The sequence below is a fragment of the Urocitellus parryii genome, chromosome 11 (assembly GCF_045843805.1).
Source record: "Urocitellus parryii isolate mUroPar1 chromosome 11, mUroPar1.hap1, whole genome shotgun sequence".
NCBI lineage: Eukaryota > Metazoa > Chordata > Mammalia > Rodentia > Sciuridae > Urocitellus > Urocitellus parryii.
This window is the reverse complement of record NC_135541.1, coordinates 11,774,581-11,790,567: the sequence shown is the minus strand read 5'-3', so window position 1 is coordinate 11,790,567 and position 15,987 is coordinate 11,774,581. Positions and strand designations below refer to the sequence as shown.

Here is a 15,987-nt window from a genome sequence, read left to right as displayed (position 1 = left end):
TGTGCGCCGGAAAGCACCGCGCGCCCTGGCCTCGCTCCCTTACCTCAACGCTCCTCCCACGTTGTAGGCGGGGCCCGCCAGCGCGCAAGCGCAGTCCCATGCTGCTCACCGCGTCCCGAGCCCTGGGCCGCGCTGCGGTCCGCACTGCGAGTGGTTTGGATCGGCCCGGCCCTCTCACTGTCATCATGTCCCGGCCACCGCCGTCTCCTCGGGCTGCCTCGGGCGCCCGGGCCCGACCTGCCACGGTGCTGGGCACCATGGAGATGGGTCGCCGCATGGACGCGCCCGCCAGTGCCACGGCAGTGCGCGCCTTCCTGGAGCGCGGCCACACCGAACTGGACACCGCCTTCATGTACTGCGACGGCCAGTCTGAGAACATCCTGGGTGGCCTGGGGCTCGGGCTGGGCGGCAGCGATTGCCGAGGTAACAGTCGCGCCGGACCTTACCCCGCAGGGTGCAGAGCTCAATCCCTCCTCCCCTAGCGGTGCAGTGGCCGCGGTGGTCATCGATGTCCCCAGCCCCTCCCTGCCTCGCCCCGGCTCTGTGAACTCCAAGCTCCTCAGGCACATCTAGCTTCAGACAACTGAATAGTGCTTTACTGCCTTTCCTCTTCTCTGATAGCTGCAATCCCGGTGCCCCCCATCCTGTATCCATGCGCCCCACAAGCACCCTTTTCTCTTTCTGGTCTTTGACCAGTCCCTAGACTTTGTCCTTTGCATCTGGCAGTGCCTCTGGAGCTCAAGGAGAACTGTAGGAATGCCAAGGGCCCAGTTGAAGAAGTAAGGGCGGTGAGGTCTGGGGGTGAGAATAAGGCTTCTGTGGCTGCTCTGTGCCAGGCTTTGTCATGCCTTTGTGGGAGGGAAGGTGACCAAGCCACTGAGGGCTCTGAGTCCAGTGGGGCAAATGAAGCAACCATTGCTCTATGGGGTGCAGAAGAGACCACTTTAGGGGAGGCAGTAGGGAGGGCTCACAGAACATGACCTGGGCATTAAAGAGTCATTAGTACTTTCCTTGAAGGAGAATAAGAGAAAGGGCATTGGAGGCACAGGGCAGAGCTGGGCAGAAGACAGCTTGGAAATGCAAAGTTCATGGTATGTGGAAGGATGGCCACATGTGGCTTGACAGGGATGCTGTGAGTGGGGACTGCCCCTCATTAGCTCGGTGCCACTGGAAGTGCCCAGGAAAGTGCCTGGCCTCCTCTTTACCATCCTGAGGCTCCTCCTTCCCATTCCTGAGGAGTGGTCTCTCTGGGCCCTCCTTGCCTTCACACCTTGGTGGAATGTATCTCAGGCCATGCTTTCTCGTTCACTGGCTCCCTCTCACTGATAATGCAGATTTTGTTTCTGGATTGTTTTTTCTTCTCCAGTCCTTCCCTGCTTCCTTCTTTGAGGCCAGGGATTCACTGGACCAAAGTCCTCAGACCAGACTTGAGGCAAAGTTCACACAAGAATGCCTGAGGGGGTGGAGGACTATGGGCGAAGAAACTGTGGACTTTTCTCCCATATCCAGAATGATCAGGGTCAACCTGGTGAGTTGACTTTGCCAAGTATGAAAAATGCAGAATCTCTCCACTCTTCAGTCTAGATAGCTGGGATGCTTTACAGAGGGAGGAACAGGGTTAAGTTAGCTCATGCCAAGTTGCTTGGATGGCAGAACACGGTCGTTCTCATTGCCTCTGCAGTGCACAGTGGCTGTGGCGGGTCTGAGAGTCTGGAAGGGAGAGGGATTCTGCCTGCTGTGCAGTCTCCCTCTCTCTTTCAGATCGGTCCATGCCAGGGGCCCACATTCAGGTGCCACCATCTCTTTCTTAAATACTACGATGGCCTATTTACTGGTCTCCTGCTTCCAGGCCTGCCCTCCAGAGTTCCTTCTCCATCCTGCAGAGGGAACTAGCTGAATGGTTCACACCCAAGAAAACATGGGAATGATCAAGCCCAGATTCAGTGGGATGGTATTTGAGGTGGAGTCTGTGTTCCCATCTCTTGTCTCATGTCCCCTGCCCTGGAATTGACAGGCTTATAACTCAGAATTGGACCCGTGTTTTCTTACCTGTGTGACTTTATGTCCCCAGGCTTGTCCTTTGTTGGCTAAGACTCACTCTTGTGCACTCCACTTGAGATCATCCCTGGAGAAAGCCTCCCCTGGATTCCAGGATTGGCCTCATGCCTCTCTTTGGGTTCATGTGGCACCATGCACATTTCTCCTACTGCACCTAACCATACCGTAGTGACACTCTCTAGACTGTGACTTCCACAGGGCAGAGATCAGTGTGCTTAGTTCATTGCTGCCCCTAAGGTCTCTAGCACAAGGCCAGGCAAAACCAGCAGTTTGGTGACTAATGATGGTGATTGGAACAAAGGTGAATATTGAGACCTTAGACATTAATTACTACTCATGACATCCATGTGGAGACAGTTATATTATTGTCACCCCATTTTACAGATTAGGGAATTGAGACTCAGGGAACTTAAGTAATTTAGCCAGTTATATGTCCACTAAGTGGCTCTAGTAAGTCTCTTAACCATTACATTCTTCTCCAAGTGAAAATTGCCACCAAGGCCAACCCTTGGGATGGAAAGTCACTGAAGCCTGACAGTCTCCGGTCCCAGCTGGAGACATCATTGAAGCGGCTGCAGTGTCCCCGAGTGGACCTCTTCTACCTGCATGCACCTGACCACAGCACCCCCGTGGAGGAGACGCTGCGTGCCTGCCACCAGCTGCACCAGGAGGTGAGGGTGGCCCCAAACTCTGGGCAGTCACCTCTGCTCTGCTCCTCTTCTTGGCACTACCAGGAGAATGGAGGCACCTGGGCACCCAGAGCAGAGTGGGGGACACACCCGCCACCCCAGTGCCCCCTTCCTGGTCTCCTGGTTCTGACTGTGTTCTCGCCCCCCAGGGCAAGTTCCTGGAGCTGGGCCTGTCCAACTATGCCGCCTGGGAGGTGGCTGAGATCTGTACCCTGTGCAAGAGCAACGGCTGGATCCTGCCGACCGTGTACCAGGTGAGGCTCCCTGGTGTGCCAGGGCTGCAGAGGCCTCGGGCTCCAGGGCTCTGCTGCTCCCAGGTTTCCCTGCCCCTCTGACTGGCCCCTGTGCCCTCTACCTATCAGCCACACCCCTGCACAGAGCCTGTGGAAGGCTCCCAGGTGCCCTCAGGCCGAGCTCCCCAGCCTGGCCACTGGGCACGAGGTTGCTTCGTGCTTCAGTGCGCACCTTGATCCCTTCCTTCCATGCCCCGCTCCCTGGGAGAGGTGCTCAGGTCTCAGTGAAGTGGCTCTTCCTCTGGGAGCCCCTCCTCACAGTCCCAGGAGCCTCCAGTCTTCAAACCTCCTATGTACCCACTGTGACCTTGTAATTCTCTTTGTCTTTTGGAGGGAGAGATTCTGGGGACTAAGCTCAGGACCCTTTACCATTGAGCTACATCCCTAGCCCTTTTTATTTTTATTTTTTTAAACATCTGTTTTTTTGTTTGTTTGTTTTTTTACTTGTAGTTGGACACAATACCTTTATTTTTACGTGGTACTGAGTGGAGGGGGGCCTCGCACATGCTAGGCAAGCACTCTGTCGCTGAGCCACAACCCCAGCCCTGCCAGTCCTTTTTATTTTAATTTTTTCATTTTTTAGTACTAGGTATCTAACCCAGGGGCTTAATGAGCCACATTCCCAGCCCTTTTTATTTATTTACTTTTTTGAGATAGGGTCTCACTAAATTGCTAAAGCTGGCCTTGAACTTGCCATCCTCCTGCCTCAGCCTCCTAAGTCACTGAGATTATAGTGTGTGCCACTAGCCTCAGATTTTTTTATTTTCAGTGGTAATGGGGATGAAGCACATTCATTATACATGCTAGGCAAATGCTCTACCACGGAGCTACACCCCCAGCCTTTTGTCTATTTTTTAAAAATTTGATTATAATCTCTTAGAGGCAGAGATTTTGCCAGGCTTGTCAATAGTTGTAAATCCAGTATCCAGCCCATAGAATGGGGCCAATAGATATTTATCAATGATAAATGAAGGCCAGTTTCTCTTCCCTGGGCCCAACACTTTTTTTTTTTTTTTTTTTGGCAGACACAACATCTTTGTATGTGGTGCTGAGGATCGAACCCAGGCCACATACATGCTAGGCGAGCACACTACCTCTTGAGCCACATCCCCAGCCCATCAGCACTTCTCTTCACTTCATATCAGTACTAGTGTTTAGAAATAATTGCTGAATGCTGGGTGTTCTGGTTCACACTTGTAATCCTGGCTACTCTGGAGGCTGAGGCAGGAGGATCCCAAGTTTGAGGCTAGCCTAGGCAACTTAGTGAGACCCCATCTCAAATAAAATAAAAAGGGCTGGAGATATAGCTCAGTGGTAGAGTACTTTCCTAGTATGAGGCCTTGGGTTCAATCTTCAGTATCAGGGGGTGGAAAAAAAGAGAGAGAGAGAGAGAGGGAGGGAGGGAGAGAGAGGGAGGAAGAGGAAGGAAGGAAAGAGGGAAAGAAGGCCTAGGGGCAGGAAAGCCTGGGCTGGTGTGAACTTAGAGTCATACAAGAACAAGACGGTGGCACACACTATGCTCCCCACTACCCTGTAGGCTCAGACAGTTGGAGCACTTGAGCCCAGGAGCTCAAGGCTGCCTGAGCCACATAGCAAGACCCTGTCTCTTAAAACAAACAAAAAACAGCTCAAAAAATTTTTAAAAATGTTTTTAATAAAAGGAAGGCTGGGTTCCTTTCCTTGATACACCCACCTTCTCCAACTGCCCCTTCTCCCTGCAGGGCATGTACAACGCCACCACCCGGCAGGTGGAAACAGAGCTCTTCCCCTGCCTCAAGCACTTTGGACTGCGATTCTATGCCTACAACCCTTTGGCTGGTATGGGCTGCCCTGGGACAGGCCCTCTGGGGGGGGTGGGCATTCCTGGCCCTGTCTCTGCCTATTCCTGCCCAGGTAGATGCCCAGCCCTGGCCCTGGGAAATAGAGGGGGCTTTGACAGATGCTGGGCTGCACTCCTCATCCCTCCTGGGTCCCTCCTGCTCCTCAGTCCAGATCTGTGAGGGGTGTCAGCCCTGGGAGCGGCCTGGGCTGGAGTGTGATGCATGCTTCCGCAGGGGGCCTGCTGACCGGCAAGTACAAGTACGAGGACAAGGACGGGAAACAGCCGCTGGGCCGCTTCTTCGGGAACAGCTGGGCTGAGACCTACAGGAATCGGTGAGCCACCTGGCTGCATCAGGATGGGTAGGGTGGAAGGTCCCTTTGGTCTGAAATGAAGTTCCAGATGTTTTCTGGGTCAAGACTTTCCTTGTACTTAATCTCTTAATCCCCCTAAGAATGACCAAACCCTCTGCCAGGCTTTTTATTTTCTTGTGGCCTCTGTGAGGATCCCAGGGCCATGTGGTCAGTCATCCTCTGCGAGGACCCCAGGGCCATGTGGTTGTCACGTCAGAGATCTTCCCTGAGGAGCATCTCTGAGAAGGAAGAAAGTACCCAGATGAAGGCCCAGGAGGCCTGAGGCTGGATCTTGCCCTTGCACTAGCTGTGTGCTTCCCTGGGGAAAAGAAGGGCAGGTTTACGTGCTCTCAAGAATAAAGATGTCATTGGTGTCTGATGAGGTAGCCAGCAGCCTGGGCGGAGTAGGAAGCCACTGTCAGGGAGGACCTGGGCTTCACTGCTTCAGGCCTTGAGGGGCAGCCACCCTGGTGGGCTTTTTGACTGTGACTCCCAGCATGACCCTCCAGGTTCTGACCCCTGTGTCACCTCCCCACCTGCTCAGCTTCTGGAAGGAGGACCACTTCAAGGCCATTGCCCTGGTGGAGAAGGCCCTGCAGGCCGCCTATGGTACCAACGCCCCCAGCATGACCTCGGCCGCCCTGAGGTGGATGTACCACCACTCGCAGCTGCAGGTAACCAGCTCTCCCTGGGGCACAACTTCTACCCTTTTACGGGGCCCAAAATTAGCTTTGGGTGATTTCTAGAGTGTGTTTTGCTTTTCCTCTGAAAGCTCTCCTCCTTCCTAAGAAGAGTGTTACAAACGTGGATTGAATTATCACTTAATAGGAAGCATCCCAGTTTTATTGAGAAGGAAACTCCAGCTTGCACAGGTGTTAAGGGGGTAGACATCGAAACACAGCTTTACTTCTGCAACCCCTGGGTCTCGCTCCTCTGGTGGGAGCTGGGTTTCCTTCTCCCAGGGCCATGTCTGCCTTGTGAAAAATCCCTCCAGCTTTGGCCTTAGGAGTTGCTCATCATGTGACATCCATGTCCCTCATGCTCAGTAAACAGGGCCTAAGTGTGCTATGTGATTTTTTCTTTCTCATAACCACATTGAAAATGGAGAACAAGAGTGACTCTCAGGGGCTGGGGATGTGGCTCAAGCGGTAGTGCGCTCGCCTGGCATGCGTGCGGCCTGGGTTCGATCCTCAGCACCACATACAAACTAAGATGTTGTGTCCGCCAAATACTAAAAAATAAACATTAAAAATTAAAAAAAAAAAAAGAGTGACTCTCAGAGAGGTTCATAATGAAGCTGTTTGCCCAGCTGTTGGGTAGCAGAACTTTCTTAGGTCTCTAGATAAGCAGGGGATGAAGAGAAGAGAAAAGAAGCTATAGAGTCTCCTAGGTGTGACTGTTGAAGGCACCTTCAGTTCTTTCTGGAAGTAGAGGATATGAATAAAGATTGGGCTGAGGATAGAGCTCAGTTGGTAGAGTGCTTGCCTTGCATGCACAAGGCCCTGGGTTCAGTCCCCAGCACCACAAAAAAAAAAAAAAAAAAAAAAGAATAAAGATCCCAAATCTTGGCAGGGGTGGGAGAGGAAGGGACATGTGACTAGAGCCACTAGACAGTAGAACCCTGCTGAAGTATGGCCTTCTCCCTTACAGGGGACCCAGGGGGACGCGGTCATCCTGGGCATGTCTAGCCTGGAGCAGCTGGAGCAGAACTTGGCTGCAGCTGAAGAAGGGCCCTTGGAGCCAGCTGTGGTGGACGCTTTTGATCAAGCCTGGCACCTGGTTGCTCATGAGTGTCCCAACTACTTCCGCTAGGCCCTGACATGGCTCGGGGTACCAAAGGCTTTTCTATCTCCTCTCTTGCTCTCTCACTCTGGCCAGTCTTTGCCTTAAACTGACTTAGCATGGTCTTTCCTGGTTGTTTTGATCATGCAGTATTTTTCTAGATTCCTGCCCTCTCCCTGCCGCCTCTATGGTGAGAGGGTGCTGGAGCCGAGGCCCACACCAGCATTTCCTGTCTGAACAGAGCAGGCACTCGGCTTGCTGCAGCTTGGGCCTGGGTAGAACCACAGGCTCATCTTCTGCTGCTCATCAAGGAGTTTCCCACCTGCCTGGGGACCTGCAGAAGGGGCTGGCCCCATGAGCTGGGGTCTCCAGAGAGCAAAGGAAGTGGGAAGGTCTCAGGAACACGCTGCCTTTGTAAGGGTCTCCTCGCCTGATCTCCAGCCTGATCGCTCAGTCTTCTGCTGGTGATAGAAAAACGGGCCGTGCACCCTGGAAGTAATTTCCGCTCATTCAGAATCAACTCACTCGATAGAAACGACAGTCTGGGCAAAGGCTACATTAGTGTCAACACTAAGAAGAATAAAGAAGTGTCTCAGGATGCTGTGGACCTCTCTCTTTGTTTCTGAAATGAGGTCCTGCTGTTTCGCCCACAAGGGCCTCAAACTTCTGGGCTCGTGCGACCCTCCCACCCAGTCCTCAGGAGCAGCTGGGCTGCAGGTGCACACGTGCTCAGTGTCAGCAGCCATGGCTTTGCTCTTGTCTTAGTGAAGCCTCTTGCCAGGTCATCCTTGGGATGTTTGGCCTTCACTCTGAGCCACTGTTGGAGGTGGGGACACAGCGGTATTATAGTTTGGATCTGGAATGGGCCCCAAAGGCTCATGTATTGAAGGCTTGGTCCACACTGGTGGAAACTAGGAGGTGGGCCCTAGTTAGTTCACTGAGTGTGAACCCTTGAAGGGTGTCCTGGGAACGGGGCCCCTTTCTCTTTCTCTTCTGGCTTCCATGTGGCAAGCAGCTTTGCTCCACCATTACTCTTGTCCTGATGTTCAGCCTAGCTACAGGCCCAGAGTAACAGGAACAGAAACCTTAAAATCATGAGCCCAAAATAAACCTTTCCTCCTTTTAAGTTGTTCTTCTCGGGCATTCTGTCATGACTCCACCTGCAGCCAGGGTCCCCATTCCCTCGGCAGATCTCTCGTCCAAACAGGAGGCAACAAAGGCCTGAGAAGAAAATCCCAGGCCTGGTGGTTGCTGTTTGTCCATTTCCATGTGGCAAATCCCTGTAGCTGTGGGAGGGTTGGGAGCACAGGTTGTGGGACAAGTGGTGGCTGGAGTCAGCAGTAAGAGCCCCCTCTGGGAATGATAAGAGGGGCTCAACTGGGCTGGGGATGTGGCTCAAGCGGTGGCGCGCTCGCCTGGCATGCGTGTGGCCCGGGTTCGATCCTCAGCACCACATACCGACAAGGATGTTGTGTCCGCCGAGAACTAAAAAATAAATATTAAAAAAAATATTTAAAAAGTTCTCTCTCTCTCTCTCTCTCTCTCTCTCTCTCTCTCTCTCTCCCTCTCTCTCTCCCCCCTCTCTCACTCTCTTTAAAAAAAAAAAAAAAGAGGGGCTCAACTGGGAAATCCCATGTGCTGTCTAGAGGGAGACACCCTGCAGATGACAATGACGACATCATCATCATCTTGCAGTACTGGGAATGGATCCCAGGGGTGGGATCCACTGAGGAGCTAAACCCCTAGCCTTTTTGTTTTTTAATTTATTTTGAGACAGGGTCAGTCTCCCTAAGTTGTGGAGGCTGGCCTGGAACTTGAGACTCTCCCCTCCTGCATTGCTGGGGATTACAGGTATGTGTCAGTGCAACCAGCTCAGCTCTGTTTTTTATAGGAAGAAGTCACTCTCCTTTGTCCTCATCTGTACCAAAGCAGATGGTCCCCAGTGGGCTGGTGTATCCATTGTCATTGCACAACAACCTCCCCCACCAATTGCATTAATATGTTCTTTCCCAATTGATCTAAAGGATAATGCACTCCCTATCAGAATTGCAGCTGGCTTTTTGGGGGGATGGGATAAACAAATTGGTAAACTGATCCTAAAATTCACAGAAATTCAAGGACCCAGAATAACCAAAACAATCTTGAAAAAGAACAAAGTTAGAAAAATCAATGTCTCCTGGAAACGTTACTACAAGCTACAGTATTAAAGACAGTGGGGAACTAGCATAATGATTGAAACACAGATCAATACCACCAGAGAATCAGAAGGTGAGAAATAAACCCTTACATGTACCTTATATGATGATTTTTTTTATTAGTTACATATGACAGTACAATAATCTTATATGATGATATTTAAAGAGGATCAATGGGGAAAAGAATCACCTTTAACAAATGGTGCTGGAACTACTAGATGTCTTTATTCTTCTTCATGTGGAGGAATGAAGTTGGATCCCTTCCTCACACCATATGAAAAATTTAACTCAAAGTGGGTAAAACACCTTAATGTCAGCCCTAAAACCCTAGGAAGAGAATCTAGGAGTAAATCTTCATTGGTGAGATATGACACCAAAGTACATGCAACAAGATAAACAGATAATTTGGACACCATCAAGAAAAAGTTTTGAGAGACCAATGGGAAGGTGAGAAGACAATCCACAGAATGGAGGAAAGTATTTTTGAAATCACACATCTTCCAAGGAACTTGTATCCAGGACGTTTTACATATTCTGTATGGACTCTTACAACCTAATAAAAGACAGACAACCCAATTAAACAATGGACACAGAATCCAAATGGACCATGCTCCCAAGAAGATATGCAAATGGCCAATGAGCACATGAAAAACTGCCCAACATGACGATGATTAGGGAAAAGCAAATCACAACACTTCACACTCTCTAGGATGCCTAGAGTTAGAAAGAAAGTAACAAGAAAGAAAGGAAGGAAGGAGAGAGTAACAACTGTTGGTCAAGGTTGGAGAGAGTGGAACTTTCATACATTGCTGGTGGGAAGGTAAAAGGGAGCAGCCATTTGGAAAACAGTCTGGCGGTTGCTCAAAAAATTAAACATGGAGTCAGGCATGGTGGTACACACCTGTAATCCCAGCAGTTCTGGAGGCTGAGGCAGGAGGATCACAAGTTTGAAGCCCCCCTCAGCAACTTAGTGAGGCCCTGAGCAACTCAGCAAGCCTCTGTCTCTAAATAATAAATAAAAAGGGCTGGGGATGTGGGATGTGGCTCAGTGGCTAAGCACCTCAGAGTTCAATCCCTGGTACCAAAAAAAAAAAAAAAAAAATACAAAGGAACAAGTTGGGGGATGTGGCTCTAGTGGTAGAGAGCTTGGCCAGCATGTACAAAGCCTGGGTTCCATCCCTCGCACTGCAAAATACATAAATAAAAAGGGAAAAGAAGCTGTGTTTGATCTGAAATGTAGCAACTATATTTAATCAAAATAAGAAAAACTGGTCCATAGAGTATAAAAAATTGAATGAACTAGCAGAGGTTTTTATATTGGAATTGGTTTCTTTTTTTTTTTTTCCCTCTGTAGATTAGATGGACAGGATGCCTTTATTTTATTTGTATATGTGCTAAGGATCAAACCCAGTGCCTCACACATGCTCGGCAAGCGCTCTGCCCCTGAGCTACAGCCCTAGCCCTGTCTTTGGCCATTTTCTATTGCTGGGATAGAGCACTTGAGACTCCGGGATTTGTTTTGTATTTTTGGAACCAAGGTCTTTGTTTTATATTTTGGGAACCAAGGATCGAACTCTGGGGCGCTTTACCACTGAGCCACATTCCCAACCCTTTTTATTTTTTGTTTTGAGACAGGATCTTGCTAAGTTTTTAGGGCTTTGCTAAATTGCTAAAGCTGGCCTTGAAAATGCGATCCTCCCGCCTCATCCTCCCCTGTTGATGGGATTACAGCCGTGTGCCTTCTCACCGGACAAGAGGTTCTCCTATTGATCCACAGTTCTAGAGATTGAGAAGCTCAAGAATATGGCCCTGGCATCTGCCCAGGTCCTGGTGAGGGCCTCCTGCTGCTTCAACTCACCAGGGAAAGTAAAAGGGTGAGCGGGGACCCACTCTCCAGTCCTGCCAAGGAGAGAATTCACTAATTCCCAAGAGCAATGACCCGGTCCTACAAGGTCAGCATCAGTGACCCAAATTCCTGCTGCAGGTCCACCTTCCAGCACCATCACAATGCAATCCAATTGCAACATGAGTTTCTGAGGGGACAATTCCCATTGAATCGTGGCAGGAATCAATGAGTAGGGAAACCACGGATGCTGGAGGCTGCAGAGAGGGCTGACCTACTTGTTTCCTTTCAGTTCTGGCCTACTTGTTGCTAATGATTGTGAGAGTTCGCATCTCCAGTATTTGCATTCTGAATACATTCCAGAAGCAATCGGAAGGCATGAAGGTCAGGTTCCATAATTGCTAATGAGCATGGACACTTCTACTCCATAGAGTTTTAGTTTAATGAGGCTCTTTTCATCTTGACACCGGGTCCCACCAGAATTCGAATTTGTCCACGGCAAACCCAGATTTCTATCTTCAACGTTGAACTTTGTAACTAAATTTAACATGACGTTCACAGAAGTGGCAATGCTTCATTTTGAAAAAAATGAGCTTCGAAAGCTCTACAGTGGCTCGGGAGGCTGAGGCAGAAGGGTGGAAAGTTCAAGGCAGGCTTTGACAATTTATCAAGAACCTGTCTCAAAAACAAAGATAAAAAGGAGTGGGGGTTTAGTTTGGTGGTTAAGAACCTCTGGGTCCAATCTCAGTAGCAGAAAAAAAGAACAAGGAAAAAAAGAAAATGAACCTTCTGCATTGTAAAAGCGAAATCTCATTCTTCAGATGCAATCTTCAAAAATTAGCAATTACGTATCTGGGAGTGTGGCTCAGTGGTAGAGCACCTGCCTAGCATGCACCAGACCCTGGATTGATCCCCAGCAACACGTGTGCGCGCGCACACACACACACACACACACACACACACACACAGCAATTATATCAAGACACTTATGCCTCTTCAACTGTTTTCTGCTTTTCTTTGCGTGTATATGGGGGCAGGGGGTGTATTGGAGGTTGTACCTAGTAGTGCTTTACCACTAAGCCACATTGCCCTTTTAATTTTTATTTTTTATTATTTTTTCTCAAGGCCTAGGACCGAACTCAGGGTCTTGCACATGCTAGGCAAGCACTCTGCCACTGAGCTAAATCGCCAACCCCTTAATTTTTATTTTGAAACAGGGTCTTGCTAAGTTGCCCAGGCTAGCCTTGAACTTGTGATCCATCTGCCTCAACTTCCCAAGTATTTGGGATTGGATGCATGTGCCACTGTGCCCAGCTGTCTTCTGCTTTTCATGTGGCCAGTGACATCATTATACTTCATGACAGAAGACAAATATTGACATTGTGATTAAGTCATGTATTTATTATCAACTTTCTCGAGAAATGGAAATCCAGGGCTTAATATTCAATTAACTAGGCATCTGGCCCTTTGAAAGTGACTTGGACTCTGTCTTTGGCTGATCCTGTTAGAATGGTTGTTTTTCTGTGCAGATACACACCCTGCCTTGAGAGAGGAAATGCGAAAAAACCTGAGAAATAAGTTTTGGTTTATGATGAAGTTGTTGTTGGTAGAATTCTCCCCAGAGATTGTCTTCATGTAAAGTTATGTTGCTATGAGTTAAAGAATATGAATAACCAGGAACAGTGGTGCACACCTGGAATCCCAGCAGCTCAGGAGGCTGAGGCAGGAGGATTGGGAGTTCAAAGCCAGCCTCAGCAAAAGTGAGGTGCTAAGCAATTCAGTGAGACTCTGTGTCTAAATAAAAATATAAAAAAGGGCTGGGGATGTGGCTCAGTGGTTGAGTGCCTCTGAGTATAATCCCTGGTACCTGTTCCCCCCAATAATATGAATAAAGAATCCCCAAGCCCTGAGACTAAAATAATAATGAGAGCATTTGAGTTTTTTGTGTTGAGTACAATGGCCCTGCCCTGACTAGACTGCATAATTGAGATGTATATTTATAGTTTTTTGAGCAAGGTGCAAATTCTCTGACATGCTGATTAGAAGTGCTCACAATCTCCACAGAGTTGGCTGCATGCATTGGGTAGAGCACATTTAGGAGGAACTGCCGATGCCCGAAGCCTGCAAGTCAGGGAATTACCATAGAACCACAGGTAGCAGAGGGGAAAAAATGCTCTCTTCATTCAAGAAATAACACAATTCTATTTCTCCATTTTAATAGTATTTTCTGTAGATGAAAAAAGATGGAATCGGTTGGCAAATCACTCTGGACTACCGAAGCTTAAGTCAAAGGGGCCAGTTTTGCTCCATCAGCATTGAACATTCATGACAGAATTATTGCAGTTACTGGCAGTTGGCATGTGAACTTGGACTTGCTAATGAATGGGCTTTTCAATATTTAATCAGGCAAAAGGTGAGGGAAAAAACCTCCAAATGCTTTCACCTGTTGAGATATGCAAAACACATTATCTTCCTTTAACAGAGTTTTCAATATGCTTCTGGATTATTTTACTAATAGGTTAGACAAACACTAGTACAAAAATATCTGTCACGACAAATGTCCAAACACTTTATTATCAAAATGGAACTAGGGCTGGGGATATAGCTCAGTGGGTAGAGTGCTTACCTCGCATGCAAAAAAAAAAAAAATAGAACTAAAGGTGGGTGCCATGGCGTCCACCTGTAATAACAGCAAATCAGGAAGCTGAGGCAGGGGGATCACAACTTTGAAACCAGCCTGGGAAACAGCAAGACCCTCCATCCCTGCCAAATGAAAAAGAAAGTAACTGAGTAGCACACATTCTGATAATGGCTCCCCTGGAACAAAAGTTCTCACTTCACCCATCCAAGACTACGTGGAACATAAATGGGGGGTCATGCGAGGGAGGTGCACATCTGTAATCCCAGCAGCTTGGGAGGCTGAGGCAGGAGGCTCACAAATTCAAAGCCAGACTCAACAATTTAACGAGACCCTAAGCAACTCAACAAGACCCTGTCTCTAAAGGACTGGGGATGTGGCTCAGTGGTTAAATGCCCCTGGGTTTAATCCCTAGTACTCCCCCAAATCCAAGCAATATTTCTCAAGCAATCTTTCTTTTATTTCTTTCTGTCTTTCCTTCCATCCTTCCTCCCTCCATTCCTTCCTTCCATCCGTCCTTCCTTCCTTTCTTTCTCTATCTTTCTTTCACAGGGTCTTGCTGTGTTGTTCAGGATAAACTAATCTCAAACTCCCGGGCTCAAGAGATCCTCTTGCTGCAGTCTTCTGAATAGCTGGACCACAGGTGCGTACCATCATCATGCCCAGGTCCTCAAGTAATCTCCTGTGGGGCTACTTTGGCAGCTTCCAGAGACATTTATGACTCCTGTAAAGCAAACTGTTGGCTTGTTGCCCCAGCCATGAAGGACAAAGCCCAACATTAGGAAGCTTGAGGATAGTCCATCCTATGCCTTGAAATTCTATCACATGTTCTGAACCAAGTTATCAGACGCACGTTGGAACGTAAAAGGAGTCTTTGAAAGGCGCAGACAGCAGTGACCGAGCTCTGCCTTCAGGTCCTGTCTCACTGGAATCTTCAAAAACTTACAGGTGGGGACTGGGGTGGTGGCTCAGTGGTAGAGCGCTTGCCTGGCACGAGTGAGGTACTGGCTTCGATCCTCAGCACCACATAAAAATAAATAAAGATTAAAAAAAAAACTTACAGGTGTTCGTAATAAACACATAACTAGCTAGAGACTGGCGTTTCATTACTGTGGTCATTTGCTCTCTCCTGGGCTTTGAACTTAAACCTTCTGGAGCTTAACGGTGCCTTTTCCTTGAGCTCATTTATGTCTAGATCCCAGGAGAGGAATTGTGTAATATAGGAGGAGGTCCTTCCTCTCTGATTCAGCATTCATTAATGGTATTTTTTCAATCAAACCCACATAAACTGGGTTGTGTCCAAAAATGGGACCCGACAGGAGAGGATACCATCGAGGACCAAGCATGTGGCTTCCAAGGCCATGTTCAATGTAAGTAGCTGCCCACACTTGAGGGACAGAGACTGTCTCTACCACTGCAAATCACTGGATTTGCCGTGTCTCTGAGATTTGCTCCCTGATAGGAAAGCCCAGGTTAGCAGTCAGAACATCGCAGCCGTCGGCCACCGCCAACTGGCTGGTATTAATTTTACCTCTTCTCATGGGGGTGTAACTGCACCTCCTTGTGGTTTTAACTTGCATTTGGAGATAGTTCGAATCTTTAGCAATCCAGTTTTGTGGTTTGCATGTGAGGTGTCCCCCCAAAACCTCCTGTGTGAGACAATGCAAGACAGTTCAGAGGAGAAATGACTGGCTTGGGGAGGTCTAAATCCAATCAGTGAATTAATTCCCTGGGAGGGATTAACTAGTGGTAACTGAAGTGGTGGGGTGTGGCTGGGGGAGGTGGGAATTAGGGTGTGGCTTTGGTGTATATATTTGTATCTGGAGAGTGGGATCTTCCCCTGCTTCCTGATCGTGATGTGAGCTGCTTCCCTCTGCCACGCCCTCTGCCATGATGTCCAGCCTCACCTTCAGCCCAAGGAATGGGGTCTGCTGTCTATGGATCGAGACCTCTGAAACCGTGAGCCCGCAAATAAACCTTTCCTTCTTTACAGTTGCTCTGTTGGGTCCTTTAGACGCAGCAATGAAAAAGCTGACTAAAATAGGTTTATTGAGATATAACTTACATAAAATAAAAATCACCAGTTTTAAATGTTGGTCCCTTATACTTTTTTTTTTTTTTGTACCAGGGATCGAATTCAGGGGCACTCAGCCACATCCCCAGCCCCATTTTGTATTGTATTTAGAGACAGAGTCTCACTGAGTTGCTTAGTACCTCACTGTTGCTGAGGCTGGCTTTGAACTCAGGATCCTCCTGTCTCAGCCTCCGGAGCTGCTGGGATTTCAGGTGTGCACCCCCACACCCTGCTCCTTATACT

At 48.7% G+C, this 15,987-nt stretch overlaps 1 protein-coding gene across 1 annotated transcript; it reads left to right on the top strand.

Annotated features, from left to right (window-relative positions):
• The first annotated feature begins 81 nt into the window (after positions 1-81).
• Positions 82-7,592, top strand: LOC113191179 (aflatoxin B1 aldehyde reductase member 4). Its single transcript, XM_077790971.1, has 7 exons — positions 82-423; positions 2,542-2,729; positions 2,897-3,001; positions 4,762-4,858; positions 5,095-5,194; positions 5,757-5,886; positions 6,863-7,592. Exons 1-7 carry the CDS (start codon positions 99-101, stop codon positions 7,022-7,024), a joined length of 1,107 nt encoding a protein of 368 aa, XP_077647097.1. The 5' UTR covers positions 82-98; the 3' UTR covers positions 7,025-7,592.
• Positions 7,593-15,987: the final 8,395 nt, after the last annotated feature.

What these genes read in the sequence shown, in the direction of transcription:
- LOC113191179 (XM_077790971.1), top strand. Translation starts at nt 99, where the DNA reads ATGCTGCTCACCGCGTCCCGAGCCCTGGGCCGCGCTGCGGTCCGCACT. An exon ending in GCCACCAGCTGCACCAGGAG is followed by an intron (nt 2,730 to 2,896) that starts GTGAGGGTGGCC and finishes CTCGCCCCCCAG; the next exon opens with GGCAAGTTCCTGGAGCTGGG. An exon ending in TCCTGCCGACCGTGTACCAG is followed by an intron (nt 3,002 to 4,761) that starts GTGAGGCTCCCT and finishes TTCTCCCTGCAG; the next exon opens with GGCATGTACAACGCCACCAC.